The 13,096-nt window shown below is 43.5% G+C and overlaps 1 protein-coding gene across 2 annotated transcripts in view; it reads right to left on the reverse strand.

The window, feature by feature from the left end:
• Window positions 1-13,096, reverse strand: part of efr3a (EFR3 homolog A (S. cerevisiae)) — a 108,702-nt gene that overhangs the window by 59,653 nt on the left and 35,953 nt on the right. For both annotated transcript variants that reach the window (XM_085390268.1, XM_085390271.1), the window contains exons 3-6: window positions 10,542-10,618; window positions 7,987-8,114; window positions 6,770-6,920; window positions 452-573 (exon numbers count right to left, since the gene is read on the reverse strand). In XM_085390268.1, the coding sequence (XP_085246394.1) occupies window positions 452-573; window positions 6,770-6,920; window positions 7,987-8,114; window positions 10,542-10,618 (478 nt within the window). The remainder of the gene's footprint in view (window positions 1-451; window positions 574-6,769; window positions 6,921-7,986; window positions 8,115-10,541; window positions 10,619-13,096) is intronic.

A 13,096-nucleotide genomic window follows, 5' to 3' on the forward strand; every position in this document is an offset into this window, starting at 1 on the left:
CAAAAAGAAAGAGCTAAAACACATTATCACAGAAAAAAGTACAAAGTACTTCACATAAGATATAAAACTAAAAGGAAGATAAAAACAAAATCATGAGGACAAACAAAATTAAAACCTGCTAAAAAGTTAGAGGATGTCCTGATATTGTGTAGCAGTCAGTTTTTGTGGGTAAATCCTGAACCATGAGAAAACTCTACTTTTTGAAATGTTCACTGAACCTTGTGACAATTTTTCTAAAAGAGATTTCAGTTTGTTTCCATATAGAAGTTTTAACCTGTATATTGTTGCTTAATCCAGCATTTTGTGTAGTTTAATGCTTAAAAAATTAATTATTATTAAATTAATTAATATTAATTTATTCAGGTTTTTCAAGATGAAAAAACCCTGAAATATAAATATAGTATACTTGTCATTAGAGGGTCTGTTTGAAATGTCTGAGTTTGGACTGTACCTGGTTCTGGTCTCTTGGTCTTCGTGAGTAGAGTGGCACATGGCGCTGAACTGAGAGACAAAGAAATCGTAGCGGCGATGGTAGGAAGGTGTGTCCTCCTCGATGTTGGCAAACTTCACGAACTGCAGAGAGCAGAGGAAGAATCAGCAAACATTCATCAGCCTGAATTTTCTGTGTGAACACAGTGAACACAGGCTCCGTGAAATTCTGAAAAGTAGTAACTGTACTATTAATAAATAATAATAATTAGAATTAGTGAATGGTGCACTCCTCGAGGTGTCCACATTAGAGTAAAAAAATATTCTCAAAAAGCTTCCAGGCCTGTAAAGTGAAGCCTCCTCTGCTTGCAAAAAGACAATTAAATAACTCTGTGGGGGAAATGGCCCTGTGACCTCAGTAAGTACTTCCTGATTAATTCACAGTCTCGAGCTGTTGTTTCTTACTTTAAACAACATTAAATACATTTTTGTCTAACAGATTATCAGCCAATCACACGTCAGCTGATGAGTCCACGCCCATCTAATCCAGTTTCAAAACACCAACCTGTCAACCGTAAAAACACTCAGGTACAGGCTTTGCTAACCAATGCAGGACAGCCATGTTTTATATATTGTCCATTTATGCAGGAACCTGAAGTCCTGAAAATGGGAAGCTGATGAATGTTTGACCTTTCACCTCAACAACAGATACAAAGAAAAAAAATCCCTCGATCACAACACTGATAACATGTCAGAGCATTTCCTGTGAGCCAAAGCACCGTCACATTCCTGCACACTAATTAATTTTGGAGCCAGTGTGACAATGACAATAACTATTAGAACCACCTCCCCCACCCGGCCCAGCCTGTAATCTTCTCCCTCCAAACGAGCCTCGAGTGTCCTCCAGAGAGGCCTCCTCCTCCCGGCTCAGCCGGCTGCGCTCGAGGAGCCTCTCTCACCAACCTGTCATTGTCCACTACGACAAATTGCGTCAGCACAGTTCAGCGTCAGTGGCAAAAACCACTCCGTTCTACCGGTAATTTCCTCCCATTTTGTACCTAACCTCTCCTGGGGGTAATGGCTCAGATGGAAGGAGCTATGCCGGCAGCTGGTGCACAGGAGAGTGGCTTCCCCTCAGCAGATTACGGTACTGTGCTGCTGCAGAAGAACAAATTCAAGCTGTAGGCACTTACAGACCAATTACAGTCGTGTTTAGGAGGTAGAAGGAGAAGCTTTGGTCACAACTTGAATTTGCACGTCACACAAAGACATCCTGAAGGGCTTTAGTTTGGGTATACTCTCTAATATCCACACACTATGCACACTGCATTGTTGTAAAACCATGACAGAACTCTCAGACAAGCTCAAACTTCACAGAAAGGAGTCTGAAGTCCTTTGTGGCATTAAAAATGCTCCACGTTTTGTTGAATATGTGCTGTTTTGAGATGCCTCTCGTCTGATTTTAGGGTCTTTAATTCATTAGTGCATAAGTCTGACATTTAGTCATCGGGACGATGTATTGCCTGGGCTGAGAGTTCACTGGTGAACCTGCTGGAGTGTCAGCTTGACAGTCTGAGTGGGAGGAGGCTGAATGTTTGCCGACTCAAGCCAGGAAGTGGAATACTGAAGCTTAAACTAATTATTAGCGTGTATTCCCTTTGACAGCGGCTCTGATTATAAGTGATGATAACCTGTAATAACAGGGCTGACTCATTTTCATGTATCGTGCGCCTGAAGCAGTTTACAGGTGTTGTACTTCCTGATAGCATTCAATTTCCTGTAACCTCATCAAACGTGACATTTCGGCATCATTCCCGCGAGAAAGTTCACAGGAAGTTTACGACAACTTGGGGGAACGTCTTGAGCTGTAGACAGATTCATAACTGGCTGCTTCCTCCTGAGCCCTGACTCAGCTGATGATGATGATGATGGAGAACTCCTTGCCCCGGTAACTGTTGGACAGGGGGTTTACTCATCAAAAATCGAGTTCACCGTGCGATCAGCTGGCGGTTACTGAACGTTAAAATGTTTATTTTGATGTTATTTGCACTGTAAAGTTACTTTTCTGTATTTTACACCCATCATGTTGCATGATGTGCAATTTTTTTTTAATCTGCTAAAAAATATCTTTTTTTTTTCCAAATCTAACTTTTGTAAATCTGTTGGTTTTTTTCCCAAATTGGGGTCTGAGCTTCACTTAAAGGCTCCGACAGAGGAAGAAACAAAGGCTGTACTGTTGACTAACGAAGGCTCGTCTGTTAGAAGCGGAGCTCATACTTCTCTGGCCATCTGCGAAGTGCTTGCAACGTGTGAAATCACAAGAGGAGAAGGACAACAAAGGCCGCAGTGAAAAGCAACAGATGGAATTCGATAAACCAGAGACGTTGACTCTGATTACGGAGCGTCTCGGAGGTATCAAGGTGTCAAAATGCTTCAAACTTTGGAGAAATGAAAATAAAAATAATCTTATTCCTACATAGTTTTTGAACTTGACCAAAACTTTCTGCTATCCATAAACTGTACACAAATCTAAACATGGAAAATTGGGTTTTGGGATAAAGCTGTAGACTGCATCTATCTCACATCTGGCTCCACAGGTTATAGATCGCAGACACATGGACTCCCCTGTGTGTCTGACTCGGTGTCTGAGTCTGGACTGATGAGCGCCTCTTCCATTGAGATGGAGTGAAGGAAGCGCCACTTCGAGCCGTCACAGTTTGCCAATTTCTTGTGATAAAGTTAACTGGGAGATGAATTTGTAAAGCGTGAACGGCTGGCAGCCAGACAGCAGCAGAACACAGCGGTCACACACATTTATACTGGGCACGGTAAGAAATAGGAAAGCCAGTGGGGCTGTAGGAGGAAAATGATTACATTAAAGGTGACAAATGTTGTTTGGTTTAATGAAAATGTCACTGTTAGACTGATTGGAACTTTTTTGGTATTATTTATATACAGGATGATTTATCACCTACCTCCCCCCACGATGGTTTGTTTTGGCTCGTTAGTCAACCGAATGTTTCCAAAGTTAACTTGCAATGGACTTATTGGGCTTTCCCTCATTGTCTGACAAACATGTCCTCGCCAAGTGCTGGATGCTCACATTAGACAGCAGAAGATAAAGAGGCCCACGTTTGTACAAAAGTACAAGGTCAACTTTTTTTTCTACTGTTGGCTCTGCATGATGTCATAAAGAGTGGATATTCCTAATATGCCAATCAGGCACGGACGCCCCACCCACCTTCAGTTTACAAGGGAGAGCTAAGGGGGAGGAGCTAAAATGGACTGTTCCTTAAAAGCTACTCAGTCATCATTCTTTGCTTCTCCAGCTTGTTTTAACACAAGGTTTTAAAAACAGCCCTGAGCTCCCGAAGACCGATATTTGAATGATTCGTTGAAGAAACGCTTTTGTGCCCACTAAGGTTTCAGTGCGGATGTGGGATTTTTTTCATAATGATTAAACCAAATCACACAGCAGTGACCAACCTCGAGCTGTTGATGGATCATCTCAGACATAGTCTGGACTGAAGTTTGGTCCATTTTCGGCCTTCCTTCCCGTCGTCGTCATTGTATCAACGAGCCCAACTTCACTACTTTTCCAAGTTTTTTTTCCAAAGTCCAAAGTTTTGTAAGAGTAACAGTTTTGCTGGCTTTTGAGGGGCTTTGAAAAAAACTGAGGTCTGCAGCTAACACTCCATCTATTTTGATATGATATCATCCCCGCCCGTCTTTTATCTTTAAATCTAACCCTTTGCCCCTTGGATGCCTACTAGAGGAAATCCCTGTTTCTCTTTTCTGAACTGAGCAATTTCTGTTATATTTCAGGCGTGTTTCTAGAATAAGATGACGTCACAAGTTAATGTGGATGATCTCTGCCTATACAACTTACTCGGGCTACACCTGGAAAAACCTGGAATCTGTTCCAATGGTCGTCAAACCGCGTCTTTATTGAGCTATAAAGTGACATGTCCAAACTACTCATTAAAACTCTCTTTCTGTGGTTCCTGCTCGAGAATGATGCGCCCAACATGAACTGAGTGTTTCTCTGCGATCACAAACTCCATGTAAACCATCTTGGTATGAAGAGTATGAAGTATGAAGGTAAACAAGAATCACAATAGATGCCACTGTGTCACAGTAACTGAGTATGGAACAGAAAGATTATTTTCTTTTCTTTTTGTACTTTGAAAATATGCTGCAATTGACCAAAAACTGCAGAAAACCACAAATCAACATGTGGAATGAATCAACATCTGCAAAGTTACAGAGGTTGTAGTACAGACATAGCAAGACATTTTGTAATTTGGCACCAGAAAATGTCGATGTCCGATGGGAAGCTGCTCTTGAAGCACTCTGGGGCGTTGAGTTGTTCACAGTTTTCTCGCTGTTAAGTTTTGGAAGATAGAATGCGTTTGTGTTTACATCGTTACCTGCCTTATAATTGTTTTTTGTTCTGTTTTGCGGTCGGAGAAATGATTTTTGTGAGTTTTGAGCTGAGATTCTGATGTTTGTGTGGATACCACAGATGTCTGTATTTAAACAACAGACCTGGCAACACGTGGAACCAGATGTTTGGTTCACCAGGTTGCGGGAACAGGAGAGGTTGTCAAACGTCATCTTTATGGAGGAAAGGATTAAAGACACTTATGTAACTAACTTTCACCACCAGGGGGCATTTCCTCTAAAGAAGTCGTCTTTTTCCAGTCCTGGCGTTTTAAATTGTAACGTGTCGTTAATGACTTGTATGATTGACTCACTGCATCATTTTGTGGTAAAATTGGTAGAAGAATTACTTCAGCTTCTGCTCTTCAACACGATGACTCCGTGTCATGGACAAAAATTCATAGCAGTTTATTTTGATGCTTTAAAGCACAGACATTCAACATAAGCACCTCTAGGACTCTAGGAGTTAACCTCCTGTTGTTTGCTTGTATCATGAAGGATATGAAGTTCTTTAGCTACTGTAAAGCTGTTTTGTTGCTGAGCAGCAACAACAAGCACTAAAAGTGTGACGTTTAAAAGTAATTAGACACCGCTGAGGCCGGCCAGCTGGTTTCAAACAGTCTTTTGACCAAATTGCTGTAATTTGCTGAGCTCTCTGTGTTGGTGCTTTTCTGCAGACGTCTCAAACAAACTCATTAAACTGATAATTAGGCAACAGAGCAAACAAAGGAGCTCCGTTTTGCTCAGCTGCGCCACAAAACCAAACGGAGACATTAAACGAAACGTCTCCGTTTGGAGCCGGCGCCGTAAAGGAAAATTTAATTAACACGGCTCTCACCTAAAGAGGGCGAGCACCTTCCAGCCCCCCGATTCAGCTAACTGCTCTTCTCTTCTGTCAGTCTAAATACCACACATAAATAATGCAAAGGCTTTCACATCTAAACCTTGGGCTCGGTTTCCTGCTCGGATGAAGCCCCAACAATGGAGACAGACAGGCTCAGAACAGGAGGCGGCATGAAGGAAAAACTTCGGGTTCACCTTCAGAAGAAACAGAAGGAGAAACGGGGCTGACATTTGCTGGCGGCTTAGAAGCTAATAATAATTAGAGTCTTTCACGGGATGTGTTACACGACAATTTCCTCTGTGAGAGGAGAAGTGAAATGAGCTATTAAAGTGCCGACATCAACCACTGACGTATTTGACCTGCTTTGATTTATGACCTTATTTTTTTGTGTGTGTCAAAAACGTTGTTGTGGCTTTAATCTGGAGGATTGTGGGTTAGTCTGTGATGGGAAACATACGAAGTATGAATAAAGCAGAGTCAACAATAAAATCCTGGTTGCTGCTAAGAGAGTATCCGCCTGAGATTAAAAGTATAATCAAGCTCAAAGTGAGAAGAGCAGAAGCTTTTTATTGCACGCAGTTTACAGCGTGTGAAGGGAAGTTCTGTCCAGCCAACATCTGCAGCGTCGGCAGCTTCAAATGCTGCTGGCATGCATGATGAAGGCACACCAACTGTCCTATCTATGCAAAACAGGCTGTGCGTCACCTGACATGCTAACGCTTCTTCTTTGTAAGACCATTTGTGGAATGTGGACAGAGCACAACACCTGGGAGGCGTTTTTTTAAAAGAGTGAAAGAAAGTGCAAGTGGAAGCAAAGTTCTCTGAGAAACGATGTTTTGGTTTCCGATGCTGTAAAGCATTCATTTAAGGGAAATCTGTACACATTCATCTTTTACATAATCCACAGATTAGTCTGGATTACCTGCTGTACCAATTGGCTTCACTAAGGTTACAGTTCACAGTGTCTTTATCAACACATTTCTGCATGCTCTCCTCCTTTCCCTTCATCTAGAAAAAAGGCTTCGAGTGTGTGTTTCTGTGTTTTCGTCTTACCGAGTTGGTTCCCAGCACCTGCAGGTCTGGCTCTCTAGACTCCAGCAGCTTGGCCACCATGTGCAGGAAACTCTCCACGAAGGGTTTGATGCTCTGAGAGTGACACGCCATCAGCAGCTGGTCCAGAGCCTCCATGGCTATCACCACATTCCTGCACACAGCAATAAGCTTTACACTCATGACACAGGAGCTTTTCAACACCTGCAAGTTTACAGAAACACTACTCCGGATGTATGTCATAGGGGGAGAGGTCTAAGCAGAGACACCCAGACCTTGCCTAACCCACTACCTCCTAATGTGCTAACTGAACAGTTTTTTGAGGCTCTTCTCTATTTAAAAACAGAAGCAGCAAAGGGTGGAGACGAGAGATTGGTTCTGAACAGAGGACGGTGCAGCAGATGTGTTTCGATCAAAATACACAAAAAGAGTGGGTCACTGTCGGGTTGAAAGTGTCTGTGCACTGAGCACATTATTGCATGATGTAACTTTACAGCAGCTCCACCTGGAAGGAGAAGGCTGACGTTACAGACCCGAGCATGCAAACATGTCGCCTTGCTGGGTGATGAGCGGTCCGGTAAGGGTGCGTGGATGCCGTGCAGAAGGTAGACGCGTCTACTCTCTGACCGTCATCCTCAGGGAAACAACATCAGAGCCCATTCAGACAGAAAGTCTGACATTATAATGGTTGTATCGATTCAGTGCTGACAGTCTTCTTTCAGAAATACTTCAGGGAGGTTCTTTGTTCCGTCTCTCAGCTCATTTTAATTACTTTCCAGAGCAGAAATGGAAGTGGACGAGACTTTTAATGTCACTGCACTTCTTCTGATGAGTTTTAATGACAGGTGGCTGGACAGTCTCCTTCACTTTCTGTTTTTAAATGTCACCTAGTATTTCTGAACCTCGGGCTGACTGCGACTGCTTTCATCCTGTTTTTCAGCATCCTTACGTGTCTTTGCTACGTCGCACTACATTCTCAGGTATTTTTCCCTCAGAATTTTTTCTCTTGTCATTTCCAGATTTCCAGTATTTTTTTGGCAAATTCATTTGCAGCTCACTGTTTCACAGGAACTGTGCAGCTTATTCTCCTCCTGCTATCTCACTGAATCTGCATCATGAATTGAAGCTAACAGCATTTGCTGTTTGAGGTGATGAAGGGTTTTCCGGGATAAAACACATTTATCTGGTGCTTGGGACTTAACAAGTCAAACACCACTCACCCGTAGCGGTGTCGCACCACGTCTCTGCTCAGCTTCTCGGCCAGGTAAGCTCCAATCCTGTCCAGTTTCTCTGGAGCCGACACGGCGTAGAAGGTGAGCTTCTCCATGTCCGACTTACTGAGGCCATCCTGGAAACAACAACGCAGTCAGGATTCAGAGGATTTAAACAAAGCCTGCTAAAACTATCTTCTGTCAACACTGACGCACTGACGGATCAGATGATGCACTTTGTCATATAGAGCATCGCATGTAGAGCAGGCTTCCTGAACCCAGAGTTACTCCAGCAGCGTTCAGAGCGTGAACGTTCGAAAAACATTTAGACGTAGAAAAAAGTGCTTGTGCAAATATGTGAAACTGGGTGAAGGATACGTGTTGTATAAAATGCTTTGAGTGCTCAAGCAGAGTAGAAAAGAGTTACATAAGAACCTGTCCACTTAAAATATAAGCTGCTTCAGCCTGCATACAGCCACTACTGCCTCTGCAAGCCACTTTGCAACCCACGTCTTCTTTTAAAAGAGTTTATCTGTTGTCACTGATGCTGTCCTGTCCACTTGGCTTTCATGCGTGCACATGAAGCAGGGCGATACCAAAGCAGAGCCGTAACACAAATTATAAATCAGTGCAGTTTTAACTAAAAACACATCACAATCTTCCCGTATGATTGAAAATAAACTCAGTGCCTTTTAAGACATCACAGCACTCTGTGCTGAATATGTTTGAATTTTGCTGATCGGACGAAACACGAAACTCGACGACATCACTTTGATTCTATTTTGCTTTTCAGTGTTATTTTACACACGATGTGATGAAGCCAAATATTCATTGCTATTTGCAGCCATCGCTCATCGATGATACAGATTTTCTGCGGTACTATAATAAAGTAATAAGAATATTCTTACAATACTAAAAACTCTTGGACTCGATGTGGCGATCAAAAAGGTTGGATTGAATTCTATCAGATGTAAAGATGAAGAATTTAAAAACTTGAACATGTATCTGGTATTCCCAGCTGTCTCCTCCAGCTCTTGCAGGACCGAGGCGTTCAGAAGCCAGCCAGGAGACATCATCTCTCCAGCACGTTCTCCGCTCTGAGCTCCTCACCCTGCATCTCTAAAGCTGGACCCAGACTCACAGGAAGCTCATTTCCAGCTCTCGTACCCATGATCTCAATTTCTCATTGTCAGAACAAAAAACGAACACTTATCAGCAGGTTCATCGAACGGCAAAAATCAATCTGTCAAAGTTCCAGTCAGACTCTTTCAGTTGATCAAAGTCATCTGAATCCTTCTTTTAACTTCCTAAACTTCATTTTGTGGCACTGACATTAAAACCAGTGGACTGTGAGTGTGTTTAATTTGGCTTCCCTGACATGGATGCAAACGAATGAGCACCACAGATCAGTGCTCAGAAACATTATAGAGACTGAAACTGCACATTATCAGAAATTATTCATACTGAAGTCCAATTACTGCAGCGTATTCACAGCCCTCTCTTCACTCAGGGTCCATTTCTGCCTCGTTAAAACTAACGAGAGCTCGTTCCGGTGTAGGGATTCAGATTCTTCTCTATCAGAGTGCTCAACCTCAGGACTTCAATGCTGTACTGTAGTCAACACGTATACATACTGTATGTACTGACTGGCCAGAGGGGGGAGTTAATTTGAGACCGGCTGCTCCCCGAGTGCTTTCAACCCCTCGGGCGCTCAGTGAGAGATAATTAATTGGCCGAGGTCTCGATCGTTCAGGCATTTTGATTTCCCACTGCACATGTTTGCTTAAACCAAAAGACGTGTGAGAAGACGTGTGGGGAGGACGCGAAAAAAAAAGAAAAATCCCTCCCCTGAGCACCGGACCAACCGCACACACGTGGCGTTTTAATTAACACGCGTCAAAGAACCAAACAGGTGAGAACAACTTGTGGTGGTCTGGTTATCAAAGCCACGTCACATTTAACTGGCAGAATTATCAAAGTCTGAAGCGTTCATGCGTGGCTCTGCGGTCGACCAATTATCTCCGTGTTGTGTCGATGAAGCTCGTCGGTGGGCGTGTCGCCGGGTCTCCACAGCAATCCCAAAGGTGTGATAAGACCCGGGCAGCAGACGCAGCGCTAACACACTGAGGAAGCTACAGACTTCTGTCTAACAGACTCAGTCTGAAGGTTTTCTGCTTCCTTTGTCTTTTGTACCACAGCATTTCTGATCAAATGCCAGCAGGACACAAACTTCTCAGTCCATAAAAACACAGCGGAGGATGTTGGGAAACCCTCGCAGCTTCCCCAGAGCAACAGATAAAGGATCAGTAGAACAAATCTGACACGTGGCCTCACACATGAATGCACAAACTAGTGTTAGTAAAGGTCTTTAGGAGCGCTGTTTCAGCTGTGTTAAGGTAAAAATCTGATACTTTACTAATCTGGATGTAAAACATTTTCACATTAATGGTAGATTTTATGCAGCGGAGGTCACGTCACACCTGGGTCCAGTCTTTGTGTATTTGATTAGATTAAATGTCCTATAGGGGAGACAACAAACATGTAATGTGTTTGCAGGTACTTACTTTGGGGTCCTCAGGGAAGATGTTGTCCACCAGGCGTTTGTACCTCGGCCTCAGCGGCCCACAGCAGCCGCAAACTCCTGCAACGAAGACAGAAATGGCCATCAGTGAAGCCTGACCTCCAACTTTCTGTAATTAGCAGCTGTCTTCATGCCTCACAGACAACAGAAAACTGGGGGCAAGAAATGGAGCTTGTAACCCTTTTAAGTCAGAGTAGCTGAGGACGAAATGTGGAGCTTTCAATTGGATCGATGGAACCTGACTGTAAAACACATTCACGTTTCCTCCTGTGACTCATGGACGAGCGCCTGAGACAATCCAAACTTACTCTGGAGTCAGGAGCTGGCTCTGATAGGTCACCTCGTATTGACCAACATGAATTAGCATTACAAGCAGCAGGCCGGGAGTCAATACGAAAGTGATGAGTCATCAGAGTCTAGGATCGGCGGCGAAGAAGTCCTCACGAGGGGCATCTGACTCAGGCGAGTTCATGCAGTGTTCAACTACTGCGTACTTTATGGCCATTTCTTTCTAAGCAGTTAAATCCAAGGTGAGAATTTGTCCTTTCCTAACATTATCCAGTAATTCTCCTAACGCAACATGAAACATTATCATCTTTCTGTCCCGACAGGCCTCAAACTTCACGTGCACACAGAGTTGTGAACGCTCTTCCTGACTGATGACCTCGACCGTCAGTGCAAAGTGTCATCAGTGAAATGTCAGCGTTTCTGCATTAAGAGGAGCAGCAGACCACAGCCGAGGGGTCACGGCAGCGCCGCGCTGCCCTGACAGTCGATCAATGAGGCAAAACATTAGTACGAGGGGAAGCAACTCTAAACATCTGAAATGAGAAGGACAACAGCACTGTGCACACTCGAGCCACCACTCATTCTTTATGCTTTGTTTCCTTCCTGGAAATGATCAAATGGTTGAGAGCAGCAGTTCCCCAAACTTTGAGGCTCCAGAGTTCTGATTTGGACATTGGTGCTTTTTCACCACAGAAGTGCTGGCTTAAGAGTTTCACACAGCACTGCATTTGTAAAGGTTTAATAAATGCAAGGTGTTTATGGAAGCAGTAAAAATGTTTAGCAGTTCTGTAACATTGTGTTAAAATAATACAAATATAACAATTTAGACCTTGACCTTAATTCTGAGAGACTAAGCAGGAGTAGTTGTTGTTGTTTTTTTTACTTCAGACTAAATTTGAAAAACTATTGGAAACCACCAAAAATCAATTAAGGAATTAACAGCATGTAAATTTGGCTCAAGCTGAATCCAAATGCAGAGAATCAGAAGAAAGGAGAGAAATCCTCCAAACATGATCGTCCAAAACACCAAATAACACTTCCCAGAATTAAATTTAAATCCATCAGCTGCAAAGAAACGTTTAAACAGTTTATGAAGCCGGGCGTCATTTATTGATATTTCTTAAAAATCAATCAAGCTCGATGCTTTGAGCGGGCAGCTGGCTCACAACCATCAGAAGATCCAGCTCCAAAAACATCTGCACCAACGCCTCCTCACGCTGCTGATGTTGGAACATTTTCCCAGAAACAGGTAAATAAAACACATTCTCACACTTTGCCTTAATTTTAATTTTCTGTGCTATAAAACCTGAAAGAAAAACAAAAGGGGGGGGGGGCAGCACGGTGGCAAATTCCACCATCAGGCCGGGGCCTTTCTGTGTGGAGTTTGCATGTTCTCCCCGTGTTTGCGTGGGTTCTCTCCGGGTACTCGGCTTCCTCCCAACGTCCAAAGACATGCAACTTGTGGGGATAGGTTAATTGGATAATCCAAATTGCCACTAGGTGTGAATGTGCGAGTGAATGTGAGTGCGAATGGTTGTCTGTCCCTGTGTGTTAGCCCTGTGACAGACTGGCGACCTGTCCAGGATGTACCCCGCCTCTCGCCCTATGACAGCTGGGATAGGCTCCAGCGCCCCCCGTGACCCTGAAAAGGATAAGCGGAAGCGAATGGATGGATGGATGGATAAAACCTGAAAAGGAGAAGTTTCCACAGACTGACGGCGAGACAGATGTGGCGGTGTGGGTGTGTCATCAGGATAACACTTTGCCAAGATGTTTCTAATCCATTTATTGACTAAATACCAACATTTTTTTATTTTATTAAATTTTTTTAAATTTTATTTTCAGTTGTTACACTGAATACCAACATTTAAAGGCAGATTATGGGAAACAAAAGCAGAAATGCTACTTTCTCCATATTCCTCCGCTTCCCTCCTCAGACTCAGAACACTAACTTCAGGGATCAGGCCTGGGACATCATTTCCCAGGAGCCCCTGCTGCTGACACCCTTCATAAGATGGAAGGTGACTGCAACACCTCCAGAGAGCAGTCCTCGGGGGAACCTGCAGATTACCAACTTCATTAAGGCTTGTATCAACAACCTGCCGCCACTTTAAAGCATTCATTACAGATCCTACAATTGCCTGCCACATTAGGGCGGCGGGGGGAGCGGCCGTCTGTTAGTGCAACTCGTCGGCTTTAATGGAATTCAGCTCCGACGCTCTACACCTGTAAGCGCGACACAGAGACTCT

Source organism: Rhamphochromis longiceps, linkage group LG18 (assembly GCF_057381845.1).
Source record: "Rhamphochromis longiceps isolate RC_006_pf linkage group LG18, R_longiceps_female_GT1.1, whole genome shotgun sequence".
Lineage (NCBI taxonomy): Eukaryota > Metazoa > Chordata > Actinopteri > Cichliformes > Cichlidae > Rhamphochromis > Rhamphochromis longiceps.